The sequence below is a fragment of the Trachurus japonicus genome, chromosome 13 (assembly GCF_045865225.1).
Source record: "Trachurus japonicus isolate A0001 chromosome 13, Traja_1.0".
NCBI classification, from domain to species: Eukaryota; Metazoa; Chordata; class Actinopteri; order Carangiformes; family Carangidae; genus Trachurus; species Trachurus japonicus.
The window spans coordinates 109,054-127,738 of record NC_140919.1 but is presented as its reverse complement, the minus strand read 5'-3'; the positions used below and the strand labels follow the sequence as shown (position 1 = coordinate 127,738).

At 43.4% G+C, this 18,685-nt stretch overlaps 2 protein-coding genes across 2 annotated transcripts in view; both read left to right on the top strand.

Moving 5' to 3' along the window:
• Window positions 1-18,685, top strand: part of LOC146975170 (NLR family CARD domain-containing protein 3-like) — a 114,526-nt gene that overhangs the window by 51,528 nt on the left and 44,313 nt on the right. The window lies entirely within an intron of this gene.
• On the top strand, window positions 11,540-17,563 carry LOC146975171 (protein NLRC3-like). The gene is made up of 6 exons (XM_085794353.1): window positions 11,540-11,579; window positions 13,940-14,004; window positions 14,565-14,653; window positions 15,116-15,194; window positions 15,347-15,575; window positions 15,744-17,563. Exons 1-6 carry the CDS (start codon window positions 11,540-11,542, stop codon window positions 17,561-17,563), a joined length of 2,322 nt encoding a protein of 773 aa, XP_085650479.1.

The following is an 18,685-nucleotide window of genomic DNA, read 5'->3' as shown; positions in this document are numbered from 1 at the left end:
CCGACCTCTGACCCCTGACCTCCCCCTGTTTCTTTCGTCCTCTGGTCCAGGAGTTTATTATCACACAGTTGTTGCCTTTATCAGTGACAGCCCACGATACCGAGTTGCACTTTTTGTAAGGGTTTCCTTCCTGGTGCCTGTGGAGGTGGGAGGTGGGAGGGGCCAGAGGAGGGGCAGGGGGAAGGGGAGGGGGGGCTGAACTGTTGAAACTGCAGCCGACTTTTCCGAGCAGGTCAAAGGTGAACGCAGGTTTGAGTCCAGTTCCAGGACGGAGCAGCACAACAGTGACGACTAAAGCACAGCACAGGCCTCTGAGGTCACGACCTTTAGTAGGTTCCACTCTCTGATGTCACAGAGTACGGTGGCTGACGAGGACAAACCAGCTGTAGATTCATGGACACAAACAAGACGATACAACACAAACACAACAAGGAGGTAAAAACAACAACGACAACAACAACAACTTCAAGGACAATTCCAGGCAAATTCAAACTGGGGCTAAAGTTTCCTAACATTTTAGTCTAAAAGTCTCAAGTTTACACGTTCAGTGTGTTTGCAGGTAGAACAAACAACATCCAGATTTACTCTGACTGCTACGAAGACGTTGTGGCTCTGAGTTGATATTCCTTTGATGATAAAACAAACAGGAGCTTCAGACGACCTGTAAACATGTTAGCCCTTAACTTGACTCTCAGTTTACAAAGATGTCCACTTGCTTGAAGTGAAGAAACCCCTCGGGTCTGTTTCACGGGGAGCATACCTATATTTCCCGATTGGGGAACATAGGACCTTCTTTTGAATGAATGAATGAATTTATTTATTTAAAACAGGGACAATGCACAAAAAACATTAATCTTGTAAAACAAGAAGAGATGCTTTGAGCCAGGTTATAGCAACAATTGCTAATTTCCGCCCGTAGTCCCTGGGCAGGTAAAGTGGGAACAGATACAATACTAAGATTAATTGAAATATGACATAATAACCATAATAAAAAAAAATAAAACATTTGAAAAATGCTCCTATGTTCCCCATTTTTCCCAAAAAGGGTTCTATGTTCCCTGGTCGCAATACATACTGGGGAACATAGGACCCTTTTTCAGAAAGAGGGTCCTATGTTCCCCGCTGTTGCTGGTCGATGGACTCTCTTATCTGGACTCTTAACCAACTCCTTTCTTCATTGCCTAAACCCAACCGATGGGACAATTACACTTCTCACTCAAAGTCACAACTCAACTTCTCACTCAAAAATAGGCAAAAATATGCAAAGTCACTCACAACTCCACTTCCAGGTTTAGGTACAAAATTGCATGTTCGCCGCTGGGTCCTTTTGGGGAAAAGCGGGGAACATAGGATTCTTTTTTAGAAAAAGGGTTCTATGTTCCCCGGTCCCATACAAAGTGGGGAACACAGGACCCGGGGAACATAGGGATGATCCCGATCGGCCCACTCCCATTATGCGCTGCTGTGGCGATGCAGAAACAGAAATATTAGAAACTAGACCCCAGGTTGAATTTGCCTGGAATTGTCCTTGAAGCGCTCCAGGCCTGTAGCTGTAGCTAATGCTAACGCTTACTGTATCGCCATACTCTGGAAGGTCAAAGGTTAAAGCTCGAGTGTTCTGTTGTTTGTTGTTTTGATTTCCTGCTGCTCGTTGTTTTATTTGTTTTTTCTCCTGATGGAAAAAGTTTGGGCCTCGTCAGCCACCGTACTCAGTGCAGACTATGACAGTTTTATAACCATCCTGTATTTTTGTCCCAGCTGAACTGATTTTACTGCTTTTTAATGTTGGTCAACACTTTGTGTAGCAGGATGTGAACTGAAGACGCTGTATAAATAAAGTTTGATTTGAAGTGATCTCAGGGTTCAGATCATCTGACCCTGAAACTGAGACTAAAACAACAGAAACATCGACATTAGACCGAGGAATCAGACGCATCAGGTTCTGATCCACAGACCAGAAGAAAAACCACCAGCTCATGTTTTCCTGTGGAACCGGAGTCAAACTCGCTCACTGACCTGAACGCATCGTGAGAGCTGCTGCTGCTGCTGCTGCTGCTGCTGCGTTCAGGGCTGTCAGGAAAACTCGGCTGCAGTCACTCGTCCATGTGGAACCCGGTGGTTTTCCGGCCTCCGTCCAGCCTGTGAACATCAGACCTGCTCGGACCGGGTCGGTCTGAACCACAGACCTGAGGCCACAGGTGTGAAAACCAAACACACCTGAGCCGAAGCCAGACTGCGCCCAGTGAGTCAGTATTAGTAACAGCACAGAGCACGTTCACGTACTGAAGGGAGTCTGGGACATTTTTGATACTGTTTCCAACCCCCCCCCCTCCTCCATCGTGACCCTTTATCTCCGCCCTCGCCGCCTCAAAACGTCCAACACGGCTGCATATGATTGGTCATCCAGCACGGACCTGCACCTGTGATCCGAGTGCCAAGAGTCTTCCCCAGTCCTGACGTGTGCTGTAGTCACCTGGCTCTGATTCGCTGGTTCGATCCCAGGAACGGGCAGTGGTGTGGATGTAACCTCGTAGCTTTGTTTTTCTTCCAATCAGGACGTTGTGTACCAAAGCCTTGAAGCAGCCCCCTCTGTGGCATGACGACAATGTGCAACTTCATACTGCATCTTGAGGACTGACTGTTTACTATGTGTGTGAACTCTTTTTGAAAATGGTGATCTTGGATTCTTTAACTACTGTGCAATTTCTGTCGTTTGAGAAAACCCCCATCAAAGTCTATATTGCTGTAAATATAAACCCCAACCCAATATTTCTATGAAGACCCTCAGAACATATATATATATATATATATATAACTTATTTTGAGATCCATTTTTTATGTTGGTTTTAGCAGCACTAGTCGGAGGTGTGTTCTGTGCAGAAAAGCAGAATGTGTGCAGACTGTGTTACACGTTGACTGTTAAGTGTTCTTTCTCAATGTCGTGCACTGACTTCAAGATTTCACATTTCTATTTCTGTAGAGAGCCAGTGTTGCATTGCTGAATATGTACTGGTGAGGATGTATCATTGGCCTTGAATGTACTGTATTATTAAACAAGAGGTTGTTCACTAGTGGCTGCTCTCTGTCCTCGTTCTGCTCTCGTCAGTGTCAGCTGTCACACACACACACACACACACACACACACACACACACACACACACACACACACACACAGACCAAAGGGCAACAGGTGAGTCACAGTTCAAAGTTTTTTCATGAAACCTTTATGGTTCAATAGTGGTAATAAACAGCAGTAAAAAACACCAGTCTCTCTACTCAGTTTACAGATGTCACCCCCCCCTCCTCCTCCACCTCCACTCCCTGTGTAAAGTTTTACTTCCTCTTCTACCCAGCGGTTGTGTGGCAGTTTATTTCCCCGTGTGAAGGTAAGGTGAACAGTCTGAATGTTTTCCTCGTTAACACCTGTCGTTACCTGAGTTCTCTGTCTTCAACTTGTGGTTGTGTTGTTGTTGTGTTATTATAATGTTACTGTAGCTGAGTCAGAGCTGTAACTGTAAAGTCTGGACCGACAGAACCGTGTCCTCCATGTTGTGTGGATGTTGTCGGTAGAAGCGCTGGAATAAGAGCAGAAGCTGTTACTGTCTATCACTGATCAATACTGACTGTTACCGATCAATACTGACCACCTCATGTTTTTGTCTTGGTTTTCCTGAGACTTTATTGATTATTGATTTTCCAGTGATCAATGTTCTTCAGAGTAACCAGGATTGGGAGAGTTACTCTGAAAATAATAGTCCTGTCTGCGACAATTACAGGTTATCTGTTAAAAAAGTGCAGCCTAATAAGTAATTTACTCAAGTCAAGTCAATATAAAACTTGCCAGTTTTCTAGACTACCGCTCATTTCCATGTGAAGTTGGTGTTGTGGTCACTGGGACGACCCTTATGTCACGTCAACTTGCTGCTGAGAGTCACGTACAGGAACAGGATGTGTGTGTCAGAAGAGGCGAGGGGGAGGGGGCGGGGGATCAACTTGTGACTGCTGAGGTTGTATCAGAGTCTCACATTGGATGCTCCACCAATAACAAATGAAACTGTGGTTTGACAAATTCAAACACATTTATTGATGATTTAATCTAAAGGAGCCATGGTAGCCTATAAGATCATGTGTGAGATCAAATTCAGTGTTGAAGGTGTCGTGGAAATTTTCTGTTGCTGTTGCTGGTGAAAAATGAAATAGAGACTTGGCCGGCCATCATGATTTTATTTCCTTGCAAGGAAAGGTCCATTCGACCCGAGTGGGTGATGTTGATGAAAAGACCAAGACAATGGGGCGACGGAAACACTTATACCTGAGGAAACACCTCCTCAGGTATGCCACACCCCTTTGTCTGCTGCAGGGGCCGGTCCAATACTCAGACAGTGTGTTTTCAATGCTCTTTGTCTGTTGGAGGTATTGGCACTGACCCCCGAGGGTGTATTTTCACACCTGGGGCATCCTGCAGGGTTACATGTTTAGAGGTCTAGACATTAGAATACACAAATGGGTAACAAACAAAGGAGTTCTGATACCTTGGGAGGAAAGCAGGGGGTAGGGACGTCACAGGTGATTAAACCAAAGGAATATTGAGATTTACCATTACAATTCCTCCTTTTGATTATTCATTAATCACACAAGAAAAAGTCACAACTTAATCGTCATTACAGTTGCTAGAAAAAGGAAAAAGTTGAAAAAGTAAGAAATCATAGTCAGGAAAAACAGGTATCAGTTACAATAAAACAATTAGGGTAAAGAAAACAATTATGTCAATTCTAAACATGTTCTAAACAAGTTGTTCTACATTGAGGGGTAGGGTTGTCTATAACAGAAGGTTATCTAAAATGTGGTTCTCAAATGTAAAGATTTAAAATTCAGACTGACAAAACAGGTGATTACCAAAACAAGCAGTACAAATTCAAAATGTTAGACAGTCTACTGAAACTTGACTTGTCAACCTTCCAAATGAATTTGTGGTGTCTAAGTTATGTAATCGACTGTAATATTGTCACACGTCATATGTTGTCTCATGTCAAGTTACATTGTTAACTTGAATAAACATGTAATATTCAGTCCATTGATGATAGTGATGTTTCCTGATGTAGTCAGAACGTAGTTATGTGTAACACGATTCTGTAACATCTTGAACTTTATTGCAGTCATTGCTTGTGAAAGCAGGGGCATGTCTTCTGTAGAGTTCTCAAGATTCTCAATTGTCTATGCGGCTCTGTAGTTTGGTGTCTGAGGGCACCAACAAATCTTGTCTAGGTGTTCTTCAGAGAGAAGTGAAAAAGGGAGTGGAAAGGGGCAAGGAGAGTTGTTGCTGGTTCCTCCACCGAACAAATGTCTTTAAGGTAGAAATATGGAACAGTGCCTGACCATGGTTCAGGTTGGGTACAATTTCTTAATTGTGGTGAGTTTGGGCTGGCAGAATGTTCATGGATGGAGTTGAAGTATGGTAAAGGTAGGAGTCTTTCTGCACACATGACAGTGGGATTTTGGTTGTTGAGGACAATGGTTCATGAGTTGGGGTTGCGTGTCTCTTGGTGCAGTAAAATTTTGATGTAATCCTCTTGGATGTATTCTTTGGGCATCATATCTATGCTTGCACTGTTCTTCTGATCTCTTGATGGTTGTGTTCTAAAGGAAGTCTGTCATTTTCTTATCGGCCGTTGGTTCTGCATTGCTCCTCAGCTCTATTGGTAGGTGAAGTTGCTTCAATGAGGTTCTTCGTCTTCTGGGCCATCAGGCCTGTGTTGCTCCTCAGATGTGCTGGATGGGTCTTAGGTGTGATGGAGAAGGACCTATGCATCTGGATGGTCCTTGTTGATTCCATGGAGTTCCTCTTTGTGTTGCTCTGGTTCACAGCTGGTCCCTTTGTTGGCTCCTTCCTGCAGTGACCATCTTCACAGCTGGAAATCATGGAGTGGTGTGGACGTTGGTCGTGAAAAGGCTGATTTTCACTTGCTGCATCTGTTGTATAAACAAAACATACACATCCAATATCCCCCCTTTTGACACATGGTTTTACCCATGTGTCACATTAGCAAAGTGGGAGTAAAATAGTAAGAGGAGAGTGAACTTAAACAGATCTATCCAAAAGAAAGAACCAAATCAGGTTAGATAGTTAGTTTGTTAGTTTGTTAATGGTTATTCTTGTCGGTCCAGTCAGGAGTCAACCTGTTGGAAGATAGCAATTCAGTTATGTTCTTTTCCATCATCTGGTGGGGGGAAAAGAGTGATAGGGTTTAAAATATTGCATCTTATGACAGTAATGTTGGACATTTCTAAAAGTACAGTGTCAAATTTTAGTCATCGTGCTGTGGAGAGGTGAACAAAGGTGTGCCAACTGGGGAGTCTTTACAGGGAACAATTACTCCTACTGCTTTAAAAGACTCAAAGACTGGCATTATGTAAATCGATAGCTTCTTGATTTTGGAGTGATCACAATAGGTTCATATTTGATGAGGCCAAACATCACAGTGACTGACAACCCACAGTGTCTTAGGGGCCTCCTGTAGGGCTGAAATAGTTTTAACTTGTTTCAGACAAAAACAAACAAACAAACAAACAAACAAACAAACAAACAAACAAACAAACAAACAAACAAACAAACAAACAAACAAACAAACCTAAAAAGTGTTTTAGGTACCAGCTGGATTTTCTTTGAGTGTGCACAACAGATGTTAAACTCTTAAGAATAGCTCTAGATTGATCAGATGTTTTCTTGCCAATTGGCTGCGCGCTTACATTGTTTTTCTTAAATGGGTCCCAATCTTCCCTCTAATTATAAGTGTAAATGTGTAGAACCAAATGGTTTGTGGTGTACATGTCAAAATTGAATTGGTGTGAGAGAGAATGATAAAGCACATCTGTGTTGTCCGGTAGATGTGTGCTCCAGTATCAACTCTCTTTCCCAACCAACCTTTTTCAAATGTCTCATCAGGTCCTGGTGACACAAGAGGTTCAATGCAGTTCCTCTGGTGTCAAAACTGTTTTTCTGGCTTCTGTAACAAGCTTGGAAAAGGCCGTTAAGGGTTGCAATTTCCATTGATATGCATACTGCAGGTCTAGGGTGTGGTGAACAAAGTAGTGTGAAAAACATTTGGCTCCAAATTAGATCAGTTTGTTTTGCTACATCTGGGGTTGAGACCAGACAAAGGCCTAATTTGCACATCAAGTATCTGCCCATCAGGTTAATTGGGTAGTTTTCAGAGGGCATGAATGCATGTTTGAAATTTGACTTTAGCCCATAGTATCTCTAACTATTTTGACCTGATGAACACAACACATAATTTTTGCTCAGTTCTTTCATAACTAGTGTCAGTGTTCAAACACAATTTGTAGCTATGTGTATAATCTATACACTCTATGGTGTGTGTGAATGTGGTGCAGTACCTTTCTCAGATTTCACAGGTTGGTTAAGCTTGTCAGCAAGGATCCATTCCCCTCCGACCATCCCCGATCATCCTCAGTCTATGTTTGTTTGCTGGAGTTGATGATGTTCTTGTGGGACAGTTGCGTATCCACTGTCCATGTTGGCGACAATGATACGTCACTGGGAACTTTTCTTCCTGAGTTCCTGTGTCCTTTCTTTTGTGTCCATGACTGAGTTGTCCATGTTTCCAGACTGTGTTGATGTCTGTAGTCCATTCACAGAAAACCATTGTTGTACCTTCTGGTCCTGACTCTTCAACCATGGGCATGTTGAAGGCTATATCTTGATTGGAATGGTGTAGTCTGTGTGCAGTTGGAGAAGATGCTGGAACAGGCACATCAGAATGGGCTGCTCCTGGTTTTTTGTTGTGGCGTGGTGGAGTCCGTTTCTCTTCCCTTGCTGGGTGTTGCAGAGACGGTGGAACTGAGGGATGATGGTGGATGGCCGTTGAGGTCTGGATCCAGCTTCAAAGCTGTCAACTGTGGAAACAAAGAAAAGGAAATCTACAAGCTTGGTGCTGTAGTGTTAGTGTGAGTTGCATTTTTCTTTCTTTTTCAAAATGTTCTTTTTTTTTTTTTTTTTAAACGATTCTTGTGCTGCTTTCCCCATCTGTAAACATTATTTTAACCTTTCATAATTTACAGACTTTTTTCCTCATTTCACTTTTTGTTACTGTTATCTTCAATACTAATTTCCTTTTAAGGGATTCCCCTATTGGGAATCCAAATTCAACTGTACAAACATTTCAAATATTTAAAATTTTAGTTCCCACATTTTCCCTTTTCATAACATCCACAATCGGTCCCTCCGGAGGTTCCCCCTCAACGGAATACTCCCCATTCCAAATGGAGATCGTGCACGACAATTCAATACAGACGTCTCTGTAAGGACCGCTTCGTTTATGGCACCAACGATAAAAAGCCGGTCACTTCGTTCATGCTACAAGCGATAAAAGCAAATCATTTTGTTTTAGGGTGACAAAGTGATTAAAAAACAACCAGTCGTTTCGATTATACTACAAACGATAAAAGTAAATCATTAGGCGCGTTTCCACTGCAGGAACTTTGGGGTAATTTTACGGGGCCAGCCCCGTAGGTGCGTGTTTCCACTGCAGGAACCTCCCCCACAGGGCCATTTACAGGAACTTTTACGGGGGCCAACGGAGTACCTACTCCAGGGTAGGTACTCCGTTCGGCCCTGAAACGCTCCTGGGTGGGGCTCGAGGTTAACCCGGCACTGATTGGCTAAAGCTAGAGCAGGCTGTGACGCTACCAGACAGCACCAAAACAACCGGCATTTTTAAAAGGGGGAGCAGAAGGGGAGCATTAGCCTAGCAGACACCGCTGTAAACAACAAGAAAACAGCAGGAAGATGTACACAAATGGAGCGACGGTGAGGTGCAGACATTGATTGCAGTCTACAGCACCGAGGAGATTCAGAGGGGGTTTGAGTCATAGCGGCGAAATGAAAATATCAGCGCACCTCGACACACTGGGGATCCATCACGCCGCAAAACAATGCCGAGAAAAGTTAAAAAAAAAAAAAAAAAAAAAAACTCAAGCAGTAGCCTATTACAATCAGCGGCCATGTGCACAAACACACAAACCAGAAACGTGCCTACCGCCTCAGCTCCTTCCATCCTTCTTCGTTGTTGTTATGATTTTTGTGCATGTGCTTGTGACCTGCCTGGGTGACGTCACGGTCGAAACTGTCGCACGGCAATTAAGCGGCGATCGAAACTTATGACGTCGCCGCGGGGTGACCGGGGTCCTACTCTGCAGTGGAAACACGGCCACTGAGAGGGCCGAGTGAGAGGACGGTTCCTGTAGAAGTTCCTACCCCCTCCCTTTACCAGGAACTCCTGCAGTGGAAACACGGCTATTTTGTTTTAAGGTGACAAAGTGATTAAAAACAACCAGTCGTTTAGTTTATACTACAAACGATAAAAGTAAATCACTTTCTTTAAGGCTACAAAGTGATTGAAAAGTACCAGAATCGCTTTGTTTATGCCACAAGCGACAAAAGGCAAATCACTTAGTTAATTCAAAAACCGATCAATTTATTTATACTATAAATGATAAAAGCAAATTATTTTGTTTAGGCTACAAACAATTAAAAAGCCGATCCCTTTGTCCCTGCTACAAAGTGATCAAAAAGCAGATCTCTTAGTTTGTGCTACAAGTGATCAAAAAGCCGACCGATTGTGGATAACATGAGAAATTAAAATGTTATGTCTAATTAAACCCAAATTTTAGAGAAAAATAATTTAAATGTCAATATTTCAGTGCTCACCAGATGAATTTCCCTGACTTAGTTCGCAGAATTCCAGCGGCAATGATCCAGGACGACAGTAGCAGCCCTCCCCTCTTTTTGAGGTTTGGAGGCTGGAAAACTTTTATCTTTCCAGGCTGGCCTGTCGCTGCCAGCCGTCCATCCCAGACGATTGCACGAGGAATCCTGGACGAGCCCCCAAATTGTCGTGGAAATTCTCTGTTGCTGATGAAGAATGAAATATTGACTCGCCGGCCGACAAGCTTTTATTTCCTTTGCAAAGAAAAGGTCAATCAACATGCGAGCGATTCAAGATGCAGAAAGACCCCGAACATGGGGAAAGCCTATACACTTATAGCTAAGGGAAGGTCCACCTCTGGGGTGTGTTTGTGCCCTTTAGCCGGCCCCTTCCCTGATTGTCTTTTCACACTTTTGTCTTTGAAGGTATCGTCACCGGTTTCCCGAGGTATGGAGTCAAGACATACAATTAAAATACAAAGGGGTTTGAGTGTGAATTAGGAAGTGGGAAGTTGGGCATCACAGATGGTTAAGTGTAAAGGAACTTGAATTCACAAATTACAGAAGGAAGTCTGGGAAAGCAGAAGGTTAGGTGTCTTGGGTGGTTTAAATGCAAAAGAACTCAATCATAGAAAGTATCTCATGAAGGAGGTAAAACCTGACAAACTAACAGTAAACTGTATTCAGTCTAATCCCAGGTGTGTTATTCTACATTTTGATGCCAAAGTTTTCATTTTCACTGCAAATGAATATCGGCCCTGAAAAAAACATATTGTTCGATCCCTGTTATTTAATTTAGAAGAAATCTTCTGAACAGCACAGATGAAAATCTTCTCAAATGGTTCTGTTGTTACTGTTTAAAATTGTAGGAACAGAAGGCAAGAGTCCAGAACAGCATTCATTTACAAGTTTGATTATCACAGATTCAACTTCTTCTAAACATTTCTGTTACAGTACAGTATGTGTCTCTGATCTGGATCTGACTGGTTTTCCCATACCTTCCCCTCCTCCACTTCACTTTCACTTTGACCCAGCGGTTGTGTCGCAGTTTATTTCGTCGTGTGAAGGTAAGGTGAAGAGTCTGAATGTTAACACCTGTCGTTACCTGAGTTCTCTGCCCTTCAACTTGTGGTTGTGTTGTTGTTGTGTTATTATAATGTTAGTGTAGCTGAGTCAGAGCTGCAGCTGTAAAGTCTGGACCGACAGAACCGTGTCTGTCATGTTGTGTGGATGTTGTCGGGAGAAGCGCTGGAATAAGAGCAGAAGCTGTTACTTCCTCACACTCTGATCAATCTGATCATCACTGATCAATACTGACTTTTACCGATCGATACTGACCACCTCATGTTTTTGTCTTGGCTTTCCTGAGACTTTATTGATTATTGATTTTCCAGTGATCAATGTTCTTCAGAGTAACCAGGATTGGGAGAGTTACTCTGAAAATAATAGTCCTGTCTGCGACAATTACAAGGTTATCTGTTAAAAAAGTGCAGCCTAATAAGTAATTTACTCAAGTCAAGTCAATATAAAACTTGCCAGTTTTCTAGACTACCGCTCATTTCCATGTCAAGTTAGTGATGTGGTCGCTGGGACGCCGCTAATGTCACGTCAACTTGCTGCTGAGAGTCACGTACAGGATGTGTGTGTCAGAAGAGGCGAGGGGGAGGGGGGCGGAGGATCAACTTGTGACTGCTGAGGTTGTATCAGAGTCTCACGTCGGATGCTCCACCAATAACAATTTAAACCGTGGTTTGACAAATTCAAAAACATTTATTGATGACTTAATTTAAAGGAGCCACGGTAGCCTATTAGATCATGTGTAAGATCAAATTCAGTGTTAAAGGCACTCAGGCAGGTGATTTTGAAGTAAACTAAAAGTAATCCAGAAAGTATTCAGAATACATTACTTTACTTGAGTAATCCAAATACATTACAGATTACAGATTTTGGGACATGTAGCTAATCAGTAATCTGTAGGGGAATACATTTTAAAAGTAACCCTCCCAACACTGATTATATATAATGAAATAATACAAATAATATAATACTATATTCTTGTGTTTGCCTTTATTTGATAGCACGCAATAGAGATAGACAGGAAAGGGGGAGGCAGAGAGAGGGGTAATGACATGCAGGAAAGGGCTGCCCCACGCGGGATTCGAACCCAATAGACCCGACTTCTTACAGAGACTCTGCTTTTATTTGCTCAGACCAGTAGCCAGACCCGGTCCAGCAGGGGAGACCGGCATCTGTCTGAGACTCGGTTTTTATTTGAGAATTTACGGTTGCCTATAGCAGCAATATACTCCATGATTTAATCATATCGTTACCTTTGACTTCGGAGTTGAATTAGTACCGGGTCTTCTTGTTTCAGATCCGGTGCTATTCTGTGTCGTGTCATCTCTCCCATGAGTTTTTCTTTTTAAAAACTGAAGCATGTTTATGAAGAGCAGCACGACGCAGCGCTGTTCTCCTGTGGTAACTTATTGTTGATTTCACAGGTCTATTGTCAGTCTCGTTTAGGCAGCTGATAGTATGAGTCTGCAAGAAGTTGCACACTGTGGTGACAGTGATACGAGCATTTACAGTGCAAAAGAAAAACCGCTTCATCCCGACTGTGTCCCATGGGCTATTATTGTCCCAAATACATATTTTTACATCCCAACAACGACAACGGGACGGTGTTAGTCTGGAGCCCTGCTATATGGGACAGGCTTTTATTTAATAGGGGTAGAACAATTATGCCCTTTTTGCCTCGGATTAAAATGTGCCCTTTTTATGTGTTTTTTCTGCATAGGGATATAAAAAACAGCGGTATAAAAACGCCACAGCTTTTCATGTGATGTGCATTTTTGGGGGGGAAATAGGGCTTCTGATATAATAGTCTGTAGACATCATCATCATTCAACTTTTTCACATGGTCTGGTGTTAATAAAGCAAACTAAAAATCGAAAAATAAAATCAAGAATCGTTGAATCGAATCGATTTGTGAATCGAATCGGTTGAATCGAAAATCGATTTTGGATCGAATCGTGACCCTAAAAATCGGAATCGAATTGAATTGTGAGCCACCCAAAGATTCACATCCCTACTTCCTTGTAATACAGTGTCATGGTATTGTGTGTTAAGTGTGTCTCATCTGAATCCGACTGGTTTATTGTCCATTATTGGCATGTCCAATAATATCGGCTGATATTAGGCATTTTTATATTTTTATGATAATCTGTATCAGCCATTATTTTCGCTTCTGTTGTTACTGTTTAAATGTAAGTAAGAAGAAAAAGCAAGAAGTTGTTCAATCAACATTTTCAGCAGAAATCTTCAGTTTCAAAAACTGAAGATTTCCTTGTTTTCTCTGTTTGATTTGACTGTAAACTGAATATTTTTGTCTCTTTGATTGTTGCTGTGACAAAACGAGACATTTGAAGACGTGGCCTCAGACTGAGAGGAACTTGAACGCATCATTTGTCTGTATTTGGTGACATTTGATGTAGCAGACGATGAATGGATGGACAGAGACAATAAGTGTCGGTGGCAGCTGGAGAGTGTTTTTCTCTCTGAATTTCCAGTGTGAGTGAAATGAGTGAATGTTATGATAGTGGAGCTGTGAGGTGAAACAAGTCTTGGCCCAGTTGTTGTGTGTGTAATAATCAGCTGTAGCTTGTTTGATCCAGTGGTTTTCTACAGGGACGCTGTCCACACAGAGACTGTGTCACATCAACTCAGTGGATCTCAGTCCTTGTGTGTGTCAGTGGATGGAAACAGTGGTCCATGGATCATGTTGCTGGGCTGCAGCTTCATGACGCCATCTAGTGGACTGATAGTAGAAGTACAGCAGCTGATGGCAGCTTCCTCTTCCTCACTGCTGTGTGACTGCATTCAACTGACACTGATATGAAGCAGAGAAGAAGAGCCAATCAGTGGAGGAGCAGCTGGAGACATGATGGACATGTGAGCTGCTGTGCAGATGAATGATGTGTGTTTCCTCTGCAGGTGAAGCTACAAAGTGTGTGTGAGCTGATGTGGATGTGAGCTCAGCAGCATGGATCAGTGTGAGGACAGAGAGGAGGGAGCCCCTCCCTCTAAGAAACTGTGTGTGAAACGTAAACACAGGACCAGAGGTCAAAGGTCAGATGAGCATCTCTAACTGTCCATGACTCAGATCACTGCTCCATCATTATTCACACTCAAAGCTCTGTGTGTGTTGTGTTCAAGGCCAAAGCAGCAGCACAAGACACAGTCTGCTGGACCTGGACCTGGACCTGGACTTGGATCCAGCTGTGTGTTCATGAAGAGCGATGACTCAATGGATGATGTCATTGACTTTAAAGGAGGACGTGGATCAGCTGATCAGATGTAAGACAAAATTACATTTCAAAGTTTTTGAGTTTCTGTTGAACATTCTTCCTGTGGAGTCAAATTTCAATGATTCTCATTAAAAACTGAGTTATAACTCAGACACACGTTCAGTGAATGACTGACAGCATCCCATGCGTCTTTTTTTCTGTTATTGCATCCACTGCTGACGCTACTAAATATAAAAGCTGCTTTTTGTTCACTTCCTGCAGCAGTCGCTCCACTTCAGTGAACACTAAAGTTCTTTTTATGTTTGGAGTCCGACGCTCCCTTTAGATTTTTGTTTGGGCATTTTAACTTTCTGTCTCAACTCACCTTCTCTGGCATTCTTGATTTAACAACACGTTCATGAATCTGACGTAGAGTTTGCATGTGTGGGTTCTCTCCAGCTTCCTCCCACAGACCAAAGACATGCAGGTTAACTGCTGACTCTAAATCGCCCATAGGTGTGAATGTGTGTGTGTATATGTTGGCCCTGTGATAGACTGGTGACCTGTCCAGGGTGAACCTGCCTCCTGCCCAAAGTCAGCTGAGAAAGGCTCCAGTTCACCTGCACCCTAGTGAGGATGAGCTGTATAGAAGATGAATGAACTTAAAGAGATATTGGTGAATGAGGCCCATTGTTACAAAATGTAGGAAAAGGAAGTCATTCACATTTGTAACCCTTAAAATAACTTTGCAGAGAATTCTTTTGATAACCTAAAACTGTTAAACATGAGTTGTGTTGTTGTTTCAGGATCCAGCAGCAGAGACCAGACTCTCCTGAACCCAGCTGTCTGTCTTTAAAGAGCGACGACTCAAAGGACTGCATGATTGTCTTTAAAGGAGGATGTGGATCAGCTGATCAGATGTAAGCTGTAACTGACAGTCAGACTCAGGTTATTGTAGAAAAGAACCAGTTTGTACGACGTGTTGTTGGACCAGGTCTGAAACCAAAGTGTCTGTGTCTGTTGTGAACGTCCTCAGGGGACATATAAAGTCCATCTTGTATTATCTCTCTGTCCTGATGTTGACTTGACACTGGTTCCTCCACAGAGTGGACCAGGAGAGCTCAGAGGTTCCCAGTGGTCAGTCTGCCCAGCAGCATCAAACACACCTGGACTCCATATTTATGGTGAGGACATGTCCAACAGCTGCTGTTACATCTGTTGTGTTCACCATCATCTCCATGCTGCACCAGTGGATTGTCAGTCTGTCCAACATGGATCTGATGTTTGGCTCCATGGTTTTAGTTTGATGCTGTCACTCATAGAATTTCTGTTCCAGCTGCTGGAGGAGAACATGGTCACTTTTGTCAAGAACGAGCTGAAGAAGATCCACAAGGCTCTGAGTCCAGATTACCCAGAATGCTCAGGGAGTCAGAGGGAGGATGAGGAGGTGTTGGACGGTGAGGATGAAGAGCAGAGGAGGAGCAGCAGAGAGGCGTTAGTGAAGATCACAGTGAACTTCCTGAGGAGGATGAAGCAGGAGGAGCTGGCTGAGCGTCTGCAGAGCAGTAAGAGGATTTCTCTAAAGATTCAACATGATGGACAAATGAGACGTTCACTGACATCAACACATGGAGGGAAACATGTTCATATAGTCGTTATTTAGAGGAATTCAAATGTTATATTTTCTTATTGATCTTATTTCTTGTTTTCTTTTCTAATCTTCTTTCATTCAGAATATTTTGCTCCTGGTGCAGTTTGTGGACATAAACTCAAATCTGCCCTGAAGAAGAAGTTCCAGTGTGTGTTTGAGGGGATCTCTAAAGCAGGAAACCCAACCCTTCTGAACCAGATCTACACAGAGCTCTACATCACAGAGGGAGGGGCTGGAGGGGTCAATGATGAACATGAGGTCAGACAGATTGAAACAGCGTCCAGGAAACCAGACAGAGCAGAAACAACCATCAGACAAGAAGACATCTTTAAAGCCTCACTTGGAAGAGACGGACCAATCAGAAGAGTGATGACAAAGGGAGTGGCTGGCATTGGGAAAACAGTCTTAACACAGAAGTTCACTCTGGACTGGGCTGAAGACAAAGACAACCAGGACATACACTTCACATTTCCCTTCACCTTCAGAGAGCTGAATTTGCTGAAAGAGAAAAAGTTCAGCTTGGTGGAACTTGTTCATCACTTCTTCTCTGAAACCAAAGAAGCAGGAATCTGCAGGTTTGATCAGTTCCAGGTCGTCTTCATCTTTGACGGTCTGGACGAGTGTCGACCTCCTCTGGACTTCCACAACACTGAGATCCTGACTGATGTGACAGAGTCCACCTCAGTCAACGTGCTGCTGACCAACCTCATCAGGGGGAACCTGCTCCCCTCTGCTCGCCTCTGGATAACCACACGACCTGCAGCAGCCAATCAGATCCCTCCTGAGTGTGTTGACATGGTGACAGAGATCAGAGGGTTCACTGACCCACAGAAGGAGGAGTACTTCAGGAAGAGGTTTAGAGATCAGCAGCAGGCCAGAAAGATCATCTCCCACATCAAGACCTCACGTAGCCTCCACATCATGTGCCACATCCCAGTCTTCTGCTGGATCACTGCTACAGTTCTGGAGGAGCTGTTGAAGACCAGAGAGGGAGGAGAGCTGCCCAAGACCCTGACTGAGATGTACATCCACTTCCTGGTGGTTCATCTAAAACTGAAGAAGGTCAAGTATGATGGAGGAGCTGAGACAGATCCACACTGGAGTCCAGAGAGCAGGGAGATGGTTGAGTCTCTGGGAAAACTGGCTTTTGAGCAGCTGCAGAAAGGAAACCTGATCTTCTATGAATCAGACCTGACAGAGTGTGGCATCGATATCAGAGCAGCCTCAGTTTACTCAGGAGTGTTCACACAGATCTTTAAAGAGGAGAGCGGCCTGTACCAGGACAAGGTGTTCTGCTTCGTCCATCTGAGTGTTCAGGAGTTTCTGGCTGCTCTTCATGTCCATCTGACCTTCATCAACTCTGGACTCAACCTGATGTCACAACAACAAACAACCTCCAAGAAGACTGAAACAACAGGAGTCAAATCTACAGAGACCAACTTCTACCAGAGCGCTGTGGACGAGGCCTTACAGAGTCCAAATGGACACCTGGACTTGTTCCTCCGCTTCCTCCTGGGTCTTTCACTGGAGACCAATCAGAATCTCCTACAAGGTCTGATGACACAGACAGGAAGTGGCTCACAGACCAATCAGGAAACAGTTCAGTACATCAAGAAGAAGATTGAAGAGACTCCCTCTGCAGAGAAAAGCATCAACCTGTTCCACTGTCTGAATGAACTGAATGATCGTTCTCTAGTGGAGGAGATCCAACAGTCCCTGAGATCAGGACGTCTCTCCACAGACAAACTGTCTCCTGGTCAATGGTCGGCTCTGGTCTTCATCTTACTGTCATCAGAAGAAGATCTGGACGAGTTTGACCTGAAGAAATACTCTGCTTCAGAGGAGGCGCTTCTGAGACTCCTGCCAGTGATCAAAGGCAAAGCCTCCAACAAAGTTCTGTAAGTAGAGAGTTGGATTTATTCATCATTACATAAAAACACTTCTGTCTTTTCAACAGGACAGAAAATAAACTTGTCTTATTTAATTCCTCATCGTCTTCTCTTCAGACTGAGCGGCTGTAACCTCTCAGAGAGAAGCTGTGAAGCTCTGTCCTCAATCCTCAGCTCCCAGTCCTCTAGTCTGAGACACCTGGACCTGAGTAACAACAACCTGCAGGACTCAGGAGTGAAGCTTCTGTCTGGTGGACTGGAGAGTCCACACTGTAGACTGGAGACTCTCAGGTGAGGATCCATCCAGCTGTTTATCTGATGCCACAGCAGCAGGTGTTGACAGAGGGTTCTTGTGTGTTGTTGTGTGTTGTTGTGTGTGTTCAGTCTGTCAGGGTGTCTGGTCACAGAGGAAGGCTGTGCTTCTCTGGCCTCAGCTCTGAGCTCCAACCCCTCCCATCTGAGAGAGCTGGACCTGAGCTACAACCATCCAGGAACCTCAGGAGTGAAGCTGCTGTCTGCTGGACTGGAGGATCCAGACTGGAGACTGGACTCTCTCAGGTATGGAGAGGCTGTGATATGGAGGGCCACAGGAGACACAGCAATTAAAAGGCGGAATTTCAAAAGGGATTTGAAGAAGCAACTTTAAAACAGTAATTTAAACCACCATTTAGAAAATACACAATTTAATTCCCAAATGAATAACCAAATTTCAAAATCAATTTCAAAATGCATTTTGAAAAAGCAAAAATCTTCGCACATCTATTTCCTTGGCAGGTGCATCGGAGGATGACTATTAAGTCCAAATTAAACAAAGAAGAGTTCCCGCACACATAGCTAACTTGCAGAATTTATTGTGACGTTTCGGTACTAGACCTTTTACAAGCAAATGTTGGTGCCAACACAGGAAGCCATCTTAAATAGGAGTGGCTGTGTGACCAGTCCCAGCCTAGTCAGATGCATACATGAACTGATGAAGCCTCTTGGATGAGAGGTGAAACGTCTTCCTCCCTTAAATTTCTTTAGGAAACAAACCAATCACTTTCCCACACGTCTAAGTGTGAGGAATTCAAATATTAAATATCAACAATATCAAAATACAATCAATAGAAACAGCATCAAGGTAAAGTGCAATGAA

Excerpts from the sequence above, each read along its gene's own strand:
- LOC146975171 (XM_085794353.1), top strand. The coding sequence starts at position 11,540 with ATGTGTAAGATCAAATTCAGTGTTAAAGGCACTCAGGCAG. Across the intron at positions 14,005-14,564 it reads ACCTGGACTTGGATCCAGCT|ACTGGTGACCTGTCCAGGGT; the intron begins GTGTGTTCATGA and ends GCCCTGTGATAG. Across the intron at positions 14,654-15,115 it reads CACCCTAGTGAGGATGAGCT|AGTGGACCAGGAGAGCTCAG; the intron begins GTATAGAAGATG and ends GTTCCTCCACAG.